At 36.1% G+C, this 14,493-nt stretch overlaps 1 protein-coding gene across 1 annotated transcript in view; it reads left to right on the forward strand.

Annotated features, from left to right (window-relative positions):
- The window catches only part of LOC106132486 (tubulin alpha-1A chain), a 32,703-nt gene that overhangs the window by 5,680 nt on the left and 12,530 nt on the right, over positions 1–14,493 (forward strand). Inside the window, exon 2 of the mRNA XM_013331913.2 lies at positions 13,472–13,694. Within this exon, the coding sequence (XP_013187367.1) occupies positions 13,472–13,694 (223 nt within the window). The remainder of the gene's footprint in view (positions 1–13,471; positions 13,695–14,493) is intronic.

Here is a 14,493-nt window from a genome sequence, read left to right on the forward strand (position 1 = left end):
GAGAGGATTTCCCGAAATTCCCGCGGGAACGAGAATTTGGGTCATTTTTCGTTTTACGCGGGCAGAACCGCAGGCGTCCGCTTGTTAAAGATAAAGTTTCTAAGCCAATCTGTGACTCTCTGAAAAACTTTTGTGTGAAACTCTTTAAGAGCGTTCCGCACTTCTTTCTAAAGAACAAACATAATTGTAGTTTAAAATAAGAACAAAAAATATATGACAGCTTTTTTTATGGAATACAAATTAATTAGGGTGTGAGTTGCAGCAATACATAAAGGTCATAACTCTACGAATTATATGGTGTTTGGCCTTGGATAATTACAGAAAAACAATATGTTTTCGAGCGCAGTGTCCATGAGTAATGCTTAAATACAGGGAAATGAATTAATACACCAGCAGGTAATTTTATTCATTATTTGTTTCAGTTTGAACAGATGGCAAATCGAGAGTATTACTTTTTTTACAACATACCTTACTAACTAACTACTGAAAAATTTACACATACAAATCTTGCAAAAATATTTTCTTATCTGTTAACGCTCTGCGACAAATGACAAAGGGATATACATACATACTTTTTTAATAGTAACGTAGGTATATGCATTTAGATACTGCTATGCAAAATAATTCATGACTAGTTTGTGCATTTTATCCTGAGCACTTAACTCATAAAAACGACTGAAAAAAAAAACATTGTGGAAGAGCTAAAGTTGTACAATTAATCTTGCTATGAGCATTTAAAAATTAGTCATAGAGAAATCGCTTAATTTTTTTTTATTTGACATACAATACGCCCTTTCAACATCACATTCTGACACCTAATTTCTAAGCAATTACTCCATAATTTTATTCCATGGTGGGCTATTAGAGACGTGGCAACGAAGCATACGGCCGTGCCCAATGCGTGACCAACCCAGCCCATCACAAAGCACGTAATTAGTGGCGTATGGTAGGTAACCACTTTTTAATTAAAATGTTAATTTTATGTCGCCAACTGTAGTGAGTTACTCACATACATATTTGAAGAAAAGTACAACCTCAGTTTATTTATATTTGCTACCAAAATAATCTGTTTTTAAACTTATGTAAAATTACAAAATAAAGATTAATTCTCAGCAATTTTTAAAGTTATATATACAAAGTTAAATCCAAATGTTAGCTACAAAATAATATGAATAGTAATAGGCCCCCGTTCTTTGGATCAACAGGAATTGCTATGATCCTCTCTATTGAAAAAAAAAAGAAGTCTACAGTAGTCTTTAAGCTTGCTACAAACATTTTAGTTTTTCCCGCGCATTTTTTTCTTCACAATGGCGTCGCGTGTAAGCATACATTACAAAGTAAGTTCAAGGTTTTTAACGTGATGACTGTTGATGACGATGACTGTAAGTTTTGGCTTGCACTTCACGGTTCGTGAGCGACGAGAATTTGCCAGCATTGTGCTCTTTTTTGCAACTGAATCTTGGTTGTGCCTTTCTTTTGTAATCGATCCGATTTGTGTTAATTACTGTATCCCGCTTTTTATTATTCTTCAAATATTTGACGGAAAATTTAGGCTTTCAGTTGATAAAGTAAGAAAAAGTTACTTTTAAAGCAAGTTTAAGCAGAGATCGTGGCAAGTGGAAAGAGGTAGTCTCTGCCTACCCCTCCGGGAAAGAGGCGTGATTTTATGTATGAATGTATGCTAAGTATTATTTGAATGAGTTAACGAACAAATATTAACATATGTTAGTCTGATAAAACATTATTATAAGTAAGTACGTAATACTAGCTTTTGTCGCAGTAGTATTTTTCTTTTCCCTGCAAAATCACGAAATCTTTAGTTGTCTCCTACAATCACAACGCACAACAAAGGAACGTGTGTGCCATACCTGCATGCAGATAGGTAATTTGACAATACTCATACGAGTAGTTCTTATCATTCAATTTCTACTTTTTTACTGACTAAACAAGAGTAATTTTTCTTTTGCTGAACGCTAATGAAAAATAAACATATCAACTTTTGTACCAGCTATTTTTCTTCCTGATGGTAAAAGTCAACCAGGAAAAAGTCTTATAAACTTGGGGTTCATCTCTGAGGCAATGAGCTACCAAACTGTCGTACTCAATTACCAAATAGGTATAAGAATCTCAATCAATCAATTGTAGCATCACTAATTAATTACCTAATTAAGATTGCTAAAGCGTGGAAATGCTAGGAGCGCATCATGGGAACCTTTCGGCTCTGGAATGACGACGTGGGTATTTTGACTGTTTAAATATTTCTAATGTATTTTGTATGTATTTTATGTACCTCTGCCAAAGATGTAGTCTCTCCCTATCCCTCCGGGAAAAGTTGTGACTTTATGTATGTATGTATGTTTATGTACTTTGTTTGTATTTATATATTTTGTTTGTAATATGTATTTTGCAGTATTCATGTGCACTTTATCGCACCACCAACTCAAAGCTTTTCTGTTTAATCGGCTGGTAGAGAATGCCAAACGGCATTAAGTCTGCCCTTTGTACATTTTTTTATGCAATACAGGTTATAAATAAATAAATATTTTGACGAAGCACACAGCAAATATTTTTAAGAGCATCGGTTAGCGATAAAACTAATATACGTGTGGCGACATCTATACGCCACAAGTCACAAAAATAAAAAATACAATCACGCAACGCTATCAATCAAAAATAGCGAAAAACCTAAATCGCGCAAGCAAAGATTTCACGGATTGGATGCTCCAATCCGTGAAATCTTTGCTTGCCGACGATGTTGTGTCAGAGGTTGTATATACTGTATATACAACCTCTGACACAACTAGACGATGTTGTGTCAGAGGTTGTATATACTGTATATACAACCTCTGACACAACATCGTCGGAGCCGCGGTTCCCCAGGCATCACACCTAGCCTGGCGGAAGATCTTCCCTTTGGTGGCGGTCGAGCCGAATCATCGCTCCCGCTACATACGTAAATCAGAAAAGACTCTTAATTACATGGGCGCAGTAGGATTTGAACCATCACATCACACTTTTATTCGGATACCTCGTTCGACCACAGACGCTCTTGTTAGTTTTCTGATAGAATAGAATAGATTTATTTTCAAAATTGGATACAAGGTATCACTTATTGACGTCACATCACTAAATCTAATTATAACTACTACCGCTTCCAAAGCGCATGTGTAGAAGAAGCGGCGGAACAAACTACACTGCAGCATTTTCATCGGACGTCAATGTACAAATATAGATCTCTTAAATCTTATAAAAAAAGATATTGGCAAAGGCTACAAAAAGACCTAGACTTACTAAGTAAATGCAACTGTACACCATTCGTCCGGCTAGTAACCCAAGCCCTCGGAACACCCGCTGTATTGACTCATAGTCGGGAGTGCCTGTGACGTCATCCTAGCCAGACCTCCCTCACTCCCTTCATGACATAATGTGTGATAGCTATGTAATATAAACAGTGGATATATGTAAGGTAACTATTTTTCTGTATCTAGGCTCAGAAAAAAATATTTATTTTATTTAACATTCTATGATTTAATTTGAATTCAACCTTAATTCAAATTAAATCTTATAATGTTATTCCTCGGTTGTTTTCAATTTACCGAAGGTTATTTATATACATACATACCTATACTCACGTCTATATCGCTTGCGGGGTAGACAGAGCCAACAATCTTGAAAAGACTAAAATTCTGCGTTAAGCTGTATGGCTTTATGATGGAATTGAGATTCAAATAGTGAAAAGTTGGTAGTCCATCGCCTACTTGAGGAAGCCCAAGTTTATTAGCCTATCCCTTGGTCGCCTTTTACGACATCCATGGGAAAGATATATGGGATATATAAAGGACTGGTTCTATTCTAAACCACACGTCACGAAGCTTACAATTTAATCGACTGAGATCTTTCGCAAACATAATTCAAAGAATTCATACTTCTTAATTACTCGTATTCATTTGTAGTAAACCTAGAGTCTTGTCTTAAATTCAGTTATCCGCTAGAGGCAAAGGCAATTCGTTGATCTCACCAAAACATTCGGACAATGCCTGGCTGCATGCGTTGCGTCTTCGCCTCTTTATCTTTTTTTATTTAACTTTTTTTTGTTGTCAGCCAGCAAAGGAAATTAGTGGCGGTTCGTCGACCTCGCACGATGGCTATTACTTCTTCTATTACCATGCAATCAAGGCATAATACTGACTAGATTTGGCTGCATAGAAATATACTTTTAAATTATACACCTGTAAAATTATTGTAATTGTCTGACACGCGTGGCTGCGCATATATTTTTCATCGCGGTCAATATTATTGGTCATTTGATTCTCACTCCACGAATGAAGTGTACTTAGTTTAATTAAATTATACCTACTGACTTAACCACATTTAACAAAAAGATAATTGATAACTTTCCTCAGCTAGATAACGAGATAGTTATTGTTAAATGATATTTGAAAGTGAATTTGTCTGTGTAGAAAACAAATAAGTAGATATGAATGACATAAATATTTTTAGGTTAGGATAAAATTAGTCATTAAGGTACCTAAAAATAAACCCATAAACATATGAACCTGAAGCCTTAAATGCGTTGCCTGCGGAAACGGGTATAGGGCTGCCTTAGGGTGTAGGTATCCTATATAATTATAGGATACCTACACCCTAAGGCAGCCCTATACCCGTATACGTATTTAGTAATCTAAATACGTGTACCCTCTCATTATTCAATACTTACCGATTGTGGTAGGTATCAAAACACAATTTCAAAACTTACAACTTCGTTCTACTTGCTACGATCTCTCTAAGTTTACTTATTTTGTTTAATAACATTCATCATGCTAGCTCATTTAGACAAAGCGTAGGTACTCTTAACTATTTTTTACCACGTCTTGCCTGATTTGATAGTGCGCTTTCTGTGACACCGGAGGTCCCGGGTTCGAATCAGGGCATGATGAGAAACGAACTTTCTTTGGCTGGTCTGGGTTTTGGATGCTTATTATCTTAATAAATATTTATTATAAAATATATTATGGTTAAGTTAGTATCTCGTAATACAAAATTCGAACTTACTTCGAAGCTAACTTAATCTGCGTAATTAGACCCGAATTTATTTATTTATTTGACCGTACCTTACGGTCGCTTAGGTAAAATATGAAAATAATTATAGTGCAATCAGACCGTTTGATGATTTCTTAGGAAAATCCTACTCAAACAAAACCACGGGCAGAAGCTAGTAACAAAAAATAAAAATTACCAAATTAAGACAAGAATTAGTATTGTCCCGGGTGAACGAGCAAAAACAATGCGTGGGCGCCGATCCGATATGGCCGCTTTGCCCAATGGACCGGGAGCCATTTAAAATGAGATGGAAAATGTACGAATTCGTTACTGTAGTCTAGGTTATAGGTAAGAGCTGATTATGTAAAAATCATAGACATTGATATTTTCAACACTTCTCCAGCAACGGCTAAAAGTTTATTGTATGAAAAATTCTTTAGCGGTTATCTATATTATCTATACATTAGCGATTATATTATCTATACATAAGGATGAATGAATTACTCGTCAAATATCTGCTCTATGCCGACGATCAGGTTATACTGGCGTCATCAGCGGAGGAGTTACAGGAGATGGTAAACTGTATGCATGAAGCTTTAAAAGAGAAAGGAATGAAAGTGAACGTAAGTAAAACTAAAACACTGGTTTTTGAAATGGAGAAAGAAATGACAGCATGTAATATTTTGATTGGAGGAGAAAAAGTTGAGCAAGTGAAAGAGTTTGTATATCTAGGATCAAAGTTTACATCAGATGGCAAGTGTGATAGTGATATTGAAAGGAGAGTGAACGCGGGGAACATGGTGAATGGAGCTTTGCATGCCTTTATGAGCAGTCAGAAACTATCCAAAAAGGCTCGACTGGCTGTGCACAGGGGCGTGTTGGTCCCGACATTAATGTATGGGAGTGAAAGTTGGGTATGGCAAAAGAAGCACGAAAGCAGAATAAATGCAGTGGAAATGAGAGCGTTAAGGAGTATGTTGGGTGTGAAATTGAGTGACCGGATAAGGAACAGCGTGATAAGGGAATGTTGTGATGTGAAAGAAGATGTAGTTACAGGAATAGAAAAGGGTATGTTGAGATGGTTCGGTCATGTGGAGAGGATGAATGAAAACAGGTTGACTAAGCAGATATACAAGGAGAGTGTGGAGGGAAAGGTCGGGGTGGGAAGACCTAGACGAACATATCTTGATCAAATTAAGGACGTCCTGGTGAAGGGTCAGGTCAAAAGTGCCCGAAACCGCCGAGCTTGCATGAAGAGAGTTATGAATGTGGATGAAGCAAAGGAAGTATGCAGGGATCGTGGCAAGTGGAAAGAGGTAGTCTCTGCCTACCCCTCCGGGAAAGAGGCGTGAGTTTATGTATGTATGTATGTATTAGCGATTATCTATATTATCTATACATTATGCGATTATCTATACATTTATCTTCTTTATGTTTAATTATTCACAGTATATATGCACTTGAGCATTTGCTTCAATGATTTTTTTTTTAAATTGGCGTTCCCGATAATTTTATTTTTTAATCTGTTTTTATTTGTGAAGACCTGTAATTGGCTCTTAAATGTATATTTTAAAAGCTAACGATTGTTAAACATGGTGTTGGTCATCCAAATATATAAAATAAAATAATTTATGCTCTTGAGAATGAATGAGATAGACAAAAGTAGGTATAACCTATCTATTTACCTAACCTTTACGTAATTAAATCAAGCAATTATTACCTACACTTTTTCCGGAGGGGTATGCAGAGACTTTTTATTTGCCACGAGCAATATGACAATTTATTTTTATTAAATAAACACACAAAGAGATTACAGATGTTACAGTATAACATTTAATCTACAAATTTTACTAAAACTAATACAACAAAGAACAAACAGAATATATATCTACAGTACCCTTTGTAAAGATTTTTAATTCACTCATATTCTAGAAAGTACTAAGTTATCTATCTTTAGAAAACCAATGTTTTTCAGGAAAATTATAAGTATGACTGAAAGGTGGATACCCTAAAAAAAAACCAAATAGAAAGTTTTGCTTGATGGTGTGCAAAAAATCATGATTAAAATAATAAAAATAACTTTAGTTACTCTAGTGCCGTGTGGTTCCCGGCACCAATACAAAAAAGAATAGGACCACTCCGTCTCTTTCCCATGGATGTCGTAAAAGGCGACTAAGGGATAGGCTTACAAACTTGGGATTCTTTTTTAGGCGATGGGCTAGCAACCTGTCACTATTTGAATCATTAATGATTCTCAATCATTAAGCCAAATAGCTGAACGTGGCCATTCAGTCTTTTCAAGTTCGTTGGCTCTGTCTACACCGCAAGGGATATAGACGTGACTATATGTATGTATGTTAGTTACTCTAAAATCGTACCTAAACGATGTTAAAACATATGTTTTCTGTCATATTGTCTTTGCTAACCCGAGCGTTAGCACTAACAGGAATCCCTAACAAGGTAACTTATTGCTTGAGTAATCGAACTAGACAGGCTGATTACAACATTACTCCTCAAAGACGGCGTGGTCGGTTAAACTCCCAGGCCGTAATTATCCGCCCACGGGTAAAACTTTATAGCCAACTTCTGAATTAAAAGCGGGACAATTGATTCCTTTTGGTCGCAATTACCAATTTATAAAAGCCTTATAAACCCAAAGCGATGTTTTGTTTCTGATAAGGACATGATTTTAATAGGAGTAGTTTAACAAGCCACTAGATTTCCGGATGACTAAATGACGTAGGAGGAGACATGATAAATACACTAACAATCATACATACATACATATAATCACGTCTATATCCCTTGCGGGGTAGACAAAGCTTTCAGTGTTGAAAAGATTAGAAGATAGGCTTTAAGATAGAATTGAAATTCAAATAGTGACAGGTTGCTAGCCCGAAGAGAAAGAGAATACCAAGAGAGAAGTTTAAGAAGAATACCAAGTTTATAAGGTTATTCCTTAGTCGCCTTTTACGACATCCATGGGAACGAGATGGAGATGTCCTTATTTTTGTTTTATTGGTGCCGGGAACCACACGGCACTAACAATCAGAGAACTTATTTTAAATTCTCTAAGAGGAAGATATTAATTTAACAAAGTTTCTAAATACTAATGACTTAATTATTTACCAAAAATAAGTATCTATATATGTTAAATAAAATCTAAGGCATCAAAAATACAAGTGCAATGTCTGAATATCTAGTACATGTCTGTAGGTAAATAGGAAAAAAATAAGTTAGGTACTATATTTTATCTCAATATAAGTATTATATCAGTGAATTAATAAGTAGCTGTAAACTAAAATTTTTACAATTCAGAAGTCACCGACCTCAAAACAGCTATTTATCAAATCAACACTTAATTATACCACAAACGATCACAATTCTATAGAGTAAATCTAAAGCAATTTCACTATAAAACCGTGTCAGTGTAGAATAAAAAAATCGGATCAGGTACGCTGTGGTACCGATTCTGAACAAATGAGAACCATTAATCAACGGCTTTGGATATAGATAAGGCTGTGTAGGAAAATTGTGGGTTGTTTGGTAGCACGATGAAGGGTTACAAGCCTTATACTGTTTCAATGATACATATATACAATCTTGTGATATGCCTTGTGGGGTAGACAGAGCCAACAGTCTTGAAAAGACTGATAGGCCATGATCAGCTATTTGATTCAATGATAGAATTGCGATTCAAATAGTGACATGTTTCAATCCCATCGCATAAAAATCCCGAGTTTAAAGGCCTTTTCCTTAGTAGACTTTTACGACATCCATGGGAAAGAGATGGAGTGATCCTATTCTTTTTTTATTGATGGCAGGAACCAGACGGCATCTATTTGTGCCGGGAACCACACGGCATAGATTATATGGGTTAAGGTACTTTTAATAGGTAGTATTTAGAAAATAAAAAAATACTAGAGGTATTATACAACCGAATCATGGTTTATCTTTAAAATAATTTACATTTTCATACCATTTTTCTAAAATAAGATTTAATATTTTAAAACAATGTAATGCTAATTTAAATTAATGAAAATTAAATCCTTACTAAACAAGTAATAATGCTAGTTAACTATGTTCGGTACATTAAAATCGGTAAATAAGGTTTGACTTCGAATAAGAATTACCGTATTTTTACATTTCGACCCACACGTTCTACATAATTTGCCTTAAATAACTATCATACCCAAAATCAATACAAGTGAATACTTAACATTATTTTAAAAGGCAATAAAACCTGTAATTCTTGAAATCTTTTCTCTGTTTTCTTTACTTTATAATATTACTATATAATCACGTCTATATGCCTTAGTAAATCACGTCTATACGGGGTAGACAGAGCCAACAGTCTCCAGAAGACTAATATGCCACGTTCAGCTGTTTGGCTTGATAATAGTATTGTAATTCAAATAGTGACAGGTTGCTAGCCCATCGCCTAAAATAAAAATCCCAAGTTTATTATGCCTATACCTTAGTCGCATTTTACGACATCCATGGGAACGAGATGGAGTGGTCCTATTTTTATTTTTATTGGTGCCGGGAACCACGCGGCACTAGTTTTTACCATGTGGCCATAAAATTGAAAGTGGCCATGTGGCCATAAAATTATTGATATTAAGGTTATAGGGGGATGTACCCTTCCTTCAGGATAATCTACCTGTAATAAGCATCGCATGTAACATTCATAAAAATGTTGATAGGTAGGTACATTACATGTTCTGTATCATGATGATGTTGGACTATATTCTTACAGTTTTATGAATAAGGTAATTTAATCATTATTGATAGGTGCAGTATTTAACAGAATTTATTTTAATTTTGAACAATTTCTGTGCTTAATTCTAAACATTAATCCTTCTATAGGTATCTTCTCTTCGCTCTATTTTATTGTTGGTATCTCTTATATATTTGTTATGGTTTTTATTGGCATCAGTATTTTTCTCGTGATGAATAAAACTTTAGGTTTTTATTACTTACTACTCTAATGTTACTAAGTACATGCGGAATTTAAATAGATTAAGTAGAAAAAGTGTGAAAAAGTCACAATATATAGGTATACAAACTCACGTGCACATTTTGATAATTAAGTTCGGATTCTTCAAACCTTTCACTTTGAAGATTACCATTTTGAGTTTAGATTGGAATTTTTTGAACCTTTGCTTCCGAGATATAAAGCTCACGAGTTTACCACTAAGTCGCTTTATATTATAGCATAATATCTGAATTATGCTATACATCACGCTTGCAAAGCAGACAGCCATAACAATAGCAATAAGAAACTGAATCAGTAGCCGAGCATAACGAACCAACCATGCGAAGTCTGCATTAGATCATTTGTCAATGACTTATATTTACATTTAAGTTTACATTGTTTAGTTACCATGTACATTTTTGTAGACATTGCTAAACCTATGATCACGATTAAGGAGTGGGTAAATCAGAGACTTCGGTAAATTATTTGTTAGCGCACACATCTAAAACACATAAGGAAGACGTGTCAAAGTTCAAATCTTTAGACCAAGCGGTTTGACTCGTGCTTTATATATAACGCAGTCAATCAGTCAGTCCTCTTTCGTATAAGGATACATACATACATACATATGGTCACGTCTATATCCCTTGAGGGGTAGACAGAGCCAACAGTCTTGAAAAGATTGATAGGCCACGTTCAGCTATTTGGCTTAATGATAGAATTGAGATTCAAATAGTGACGGGTTGCTAGCCTATCAAAATCATCATCATCATCGCTTAAAAAAAGAAACCCAAGTTTGTAGGCCGATTTGCGTTGACACAGAACACGAAATAAATAAAAATCTAGCTAGGTTTGAAGCTACGCAATAAAAAGGACAAATTTCTGTCAAAACAGAGTCTAGGAATTTAGCATTAAAGTTCATGTGAGGTCTAGGGGTGAACCTAAAACTTCATTTCAATGGTCGAAAATTTATATAACGCGGATGAAGCTTCGAGCATACTCTTGTTAAAATAAATACCTTCTAATGACACCCGCAGGGTAATATAGTGTGAAATGATATCTATATGAACTCCAGAACACGTTGTTTCCTTAAATTAGCCTTCAAAATCTATGAGCCTCATTCAAGATAATTATAACCCCAATTTAGTGAAATTCCCGCCCATTGTAGAAACATAATGGGCGCCCCGAAACGCAAGGAAATCTACTTACAATCTGATTGTTGCCAATAATAACTATTGTTGTTATATATAGTTTCTGCCCACCCCTCCGGGAAAGAGGCGTGACTTTATGTATGTATGTATGTTGTTATATTTAACAGTTTCTGGAAAAGGTTTTCTTTGTGGTTTAATTTGTATTAGAAAATTTATTCATATAATCATTGGGGTATCTAAGCAGAGACTATGAAATTCCACTTACTACAATCCTCACAGACCTCTCCCGCTTCCTCCACACTCATTACTCTTTTCATGCATATTCGACGATTACGGGTCTCTGCCTACCCCAATGGGAAACAGGCATGATGGTTTGTATGTATGTATAATCATTTGCGAGGTAGACAGAGCCAACAGTCTTAAAAGACTGCCAGGCCACGTTCAGCTGTTAGGCCTAATGATAGAATTGAGATTCAAATAGTTACACCGAACAATTATTTAATATGCAGTGTGACCGTGTGAAAAAGAATAGGACCTCAGTCGCTTTTACGACATCCATGAGGAAAAGGCTAAATTGGGATTCTTCTTGTAGGCGATTAGCCATTACATCTGAACGTAGCCCTTCAGTCTTTTCAAGACTGTTGGCTCTGTCTATCCCGCATAGGGTACAGACGTAATTATATAAATAAATGAATGAATAATATCTTTACCTTAACATTTTATTCGGGCAGACAAAAATAATTTTATAACGGGTAGTTAGGTGCGTGACTCATTTTTTGCCCCTGAAATTGGAACAAGGCGCGATCAGTACTCAGAGTTCAGTGACCTGAAGTTGCCGAGTACAGTCTACCATGTGTAAGCAGTCACACCAATAGTAGACTTGATAGGTACCAATCATGTTTTTTTTTTACGAAATATCACATATTTCGTAGTAAGGACCAATAGAGAAAGGTACATACTTTCAGAATTCTGTAGCCAAGTTATCATCTAAAGTGGTTCTCCGGACCTCTTTTCTGAATTATGTAAATGACAACTATAGATATAATCACGTCTATATTCCTTGCGGGGTAGACAGAGCCAACAGCCTTGAAAATACTGATAGGCCACGTTCAGCTATTTGGCTTAATGATTGAATTGAGATTCAAATAGTGACAGGTAGCTATCGCCCATCGCCTAAAAGAAGAATCCCAAGTTTGAAAGCCTATCCCTTAGTCACCTTTTACCAAATCCATGGGAAAGAGAAGGAGTAGTCCTAATGGTAAACCACACGGCACCACACGACACAAACCTGTACATTCTGCCTATTAGATCCAATATTGCATTTTCTTGCGTAACTTTCAGTAAGATGGGAGACGCTTCGTCAAAAACCATTGACTTACCCAATCTAGGACGGTCATACGGCTCTTCTCCACATTCAGATGAGGACGAAACCGGTACTAACACCAAGACATACATACATGCATACATATGGTCACGTCTATATCCCTTGTGGGGTAGACAGAGCCACCAGCCTTGAAAAGACTGATAGGCCACGTTCAGCTATTTGGCCTAATGATAGAATTGAGATTCAAATAGTGACAGGTTGCTAATCCATCGCCTAAAAAAGAATCCCAAGCTTATAAGCGTATCCCTTAATCGCCTTTTTTCGACATCAATTGGAACGAGATGGAGTGGTCCTGTTCTTTTTGGTATTAGTGCCGGGCGCCACACGACATACACCAAAACGACGATGACTATCAATAAATATAAGTATAATACCTAAACTAGCGGACGGAGTCAAATTGACTGTACGTATTAGTTAGAAAACGTTTGTATGGGATAAAGAAAAGGACTGTTTTTAAGGTTTTTCAGGCAATTATTTGGTATTTTTTCGCCGTGAAAACCATTCTTGAGCTTCGACGAATATTAAAAAAAAAGAATTGGACAAATTGGTCCATGCGTTCTAGAGTTATGCGCTTACCAACACATTTAGCGATTCATTTTTTGTTAAAGTTGATCTTGGTTTGATTTTGGGAAATTGACGGTGGGACTTTATGATGATAAAAGTAAAACTGCATTTGCTGAAATATAACACTGAACTGTAATAACTGATTAAAGTAGTTTGACAATACAAATTAAGATTATTGATGAACTTAACTAATATGAACTACAATGGACTAATATTTCACAATAACATGTTTTTTTTTTAAACAACATCTGACTTAACATTCTATTTTGGTTTTTCTTTTTTTCTAAGTGGCCAGTATCAGTCATGAATGTTTGAACATTTTTATATTATAAGAAAGATAAATTTCCTTTCCAGAGGGAATGTATCTCCGTCCACATCGGCCAAGCGGGCGTTCAGATCGGCAACGCCTGCTGGGAACTGTACTGTCTGGAGCACGGCATCCAGCCTGATGGCCAGATGCCTTCGGACAAGACCCTGGGAGGCGGAGACGACTCGTTCAACACCTTCTTCAGTGAGACCGGGGCGGGGAAACATGTGCCCAGGGCTGTCTTCGTTGACCTGGAACCTACAGTAGTTGGTAAGTGGAAAATCTATACTAATATTATAAAGCTGAAGAGTTTGTTTGTTTGAACGCGTTAATCTCAGGAACTACTGGTTCGAATTGAAAAATTATTTTTGTGTTGAATAGACCATTTATCGAGGAAGGCTTTAGGCATATAACATCACGCTGCAACTATGAGGAGCGAAGAAATAATGGAAAATGTGAAAAAAAACGGGGAGAATTATGCATCCTTGAGGGCTTCAATGATGCCGATAATAACTATTCCACGCGGACGAAGCCGCGGGCACTGCTAGTGTGAAATATAATCTGTGGAGACGTAGAACAAAAGGCGGTTCTCAGTTTGACCTGTATGTATGTTTGTGTAAAATATAATCTGTGGAGACGTAGAACAAAAGGCGGTTCTCAGTTTGACCTGTATGTATGTTTGTGTAAAATATAATAGACGGCCTCTGTGGCTCAGCGGTAGTACGCTTGTCTGTGACACCGGAGGTCCCGGGTTCGAATCCCGGTCAAGGCATGATGAGAAAAGAACTTTTTCTGATTGTCCTGGGTCTTGGATGTTTATCTATATAAGTATTTATTATAAAATATAGTATCGTTGAGTTAGTATCTCGTAACACAAGTTTCGAACTTACTTCGAGGCTAACTCAATCAGTGTAATTTGTCCCGTATATATTTATTTATTTATTTTTATAATCTGTGGAGACGTAGAACAAAAGGCGGTTCTCAGTTTGACCTGTATCTATGTATGTTTGTGTGTTTACATGTATGCATGTTTGTCCGCGATTATCTCGCAATCCGCTGAATCGGTTGT

This window comes from Amyelois transitella, chromosome 9 (genome assembly GCF_032362555.1).
Source record: "Amyelois transitella isolate CPQ chromosome 9, ilAmyTran1.1, whole genome shotgun sequence".
Lineage (NCBI taxonomy): Eukaryota > Metazoa > Arthropoda > Insecta > Lepidoptera > Pyralidae > Amyelois > Amyelois transitella.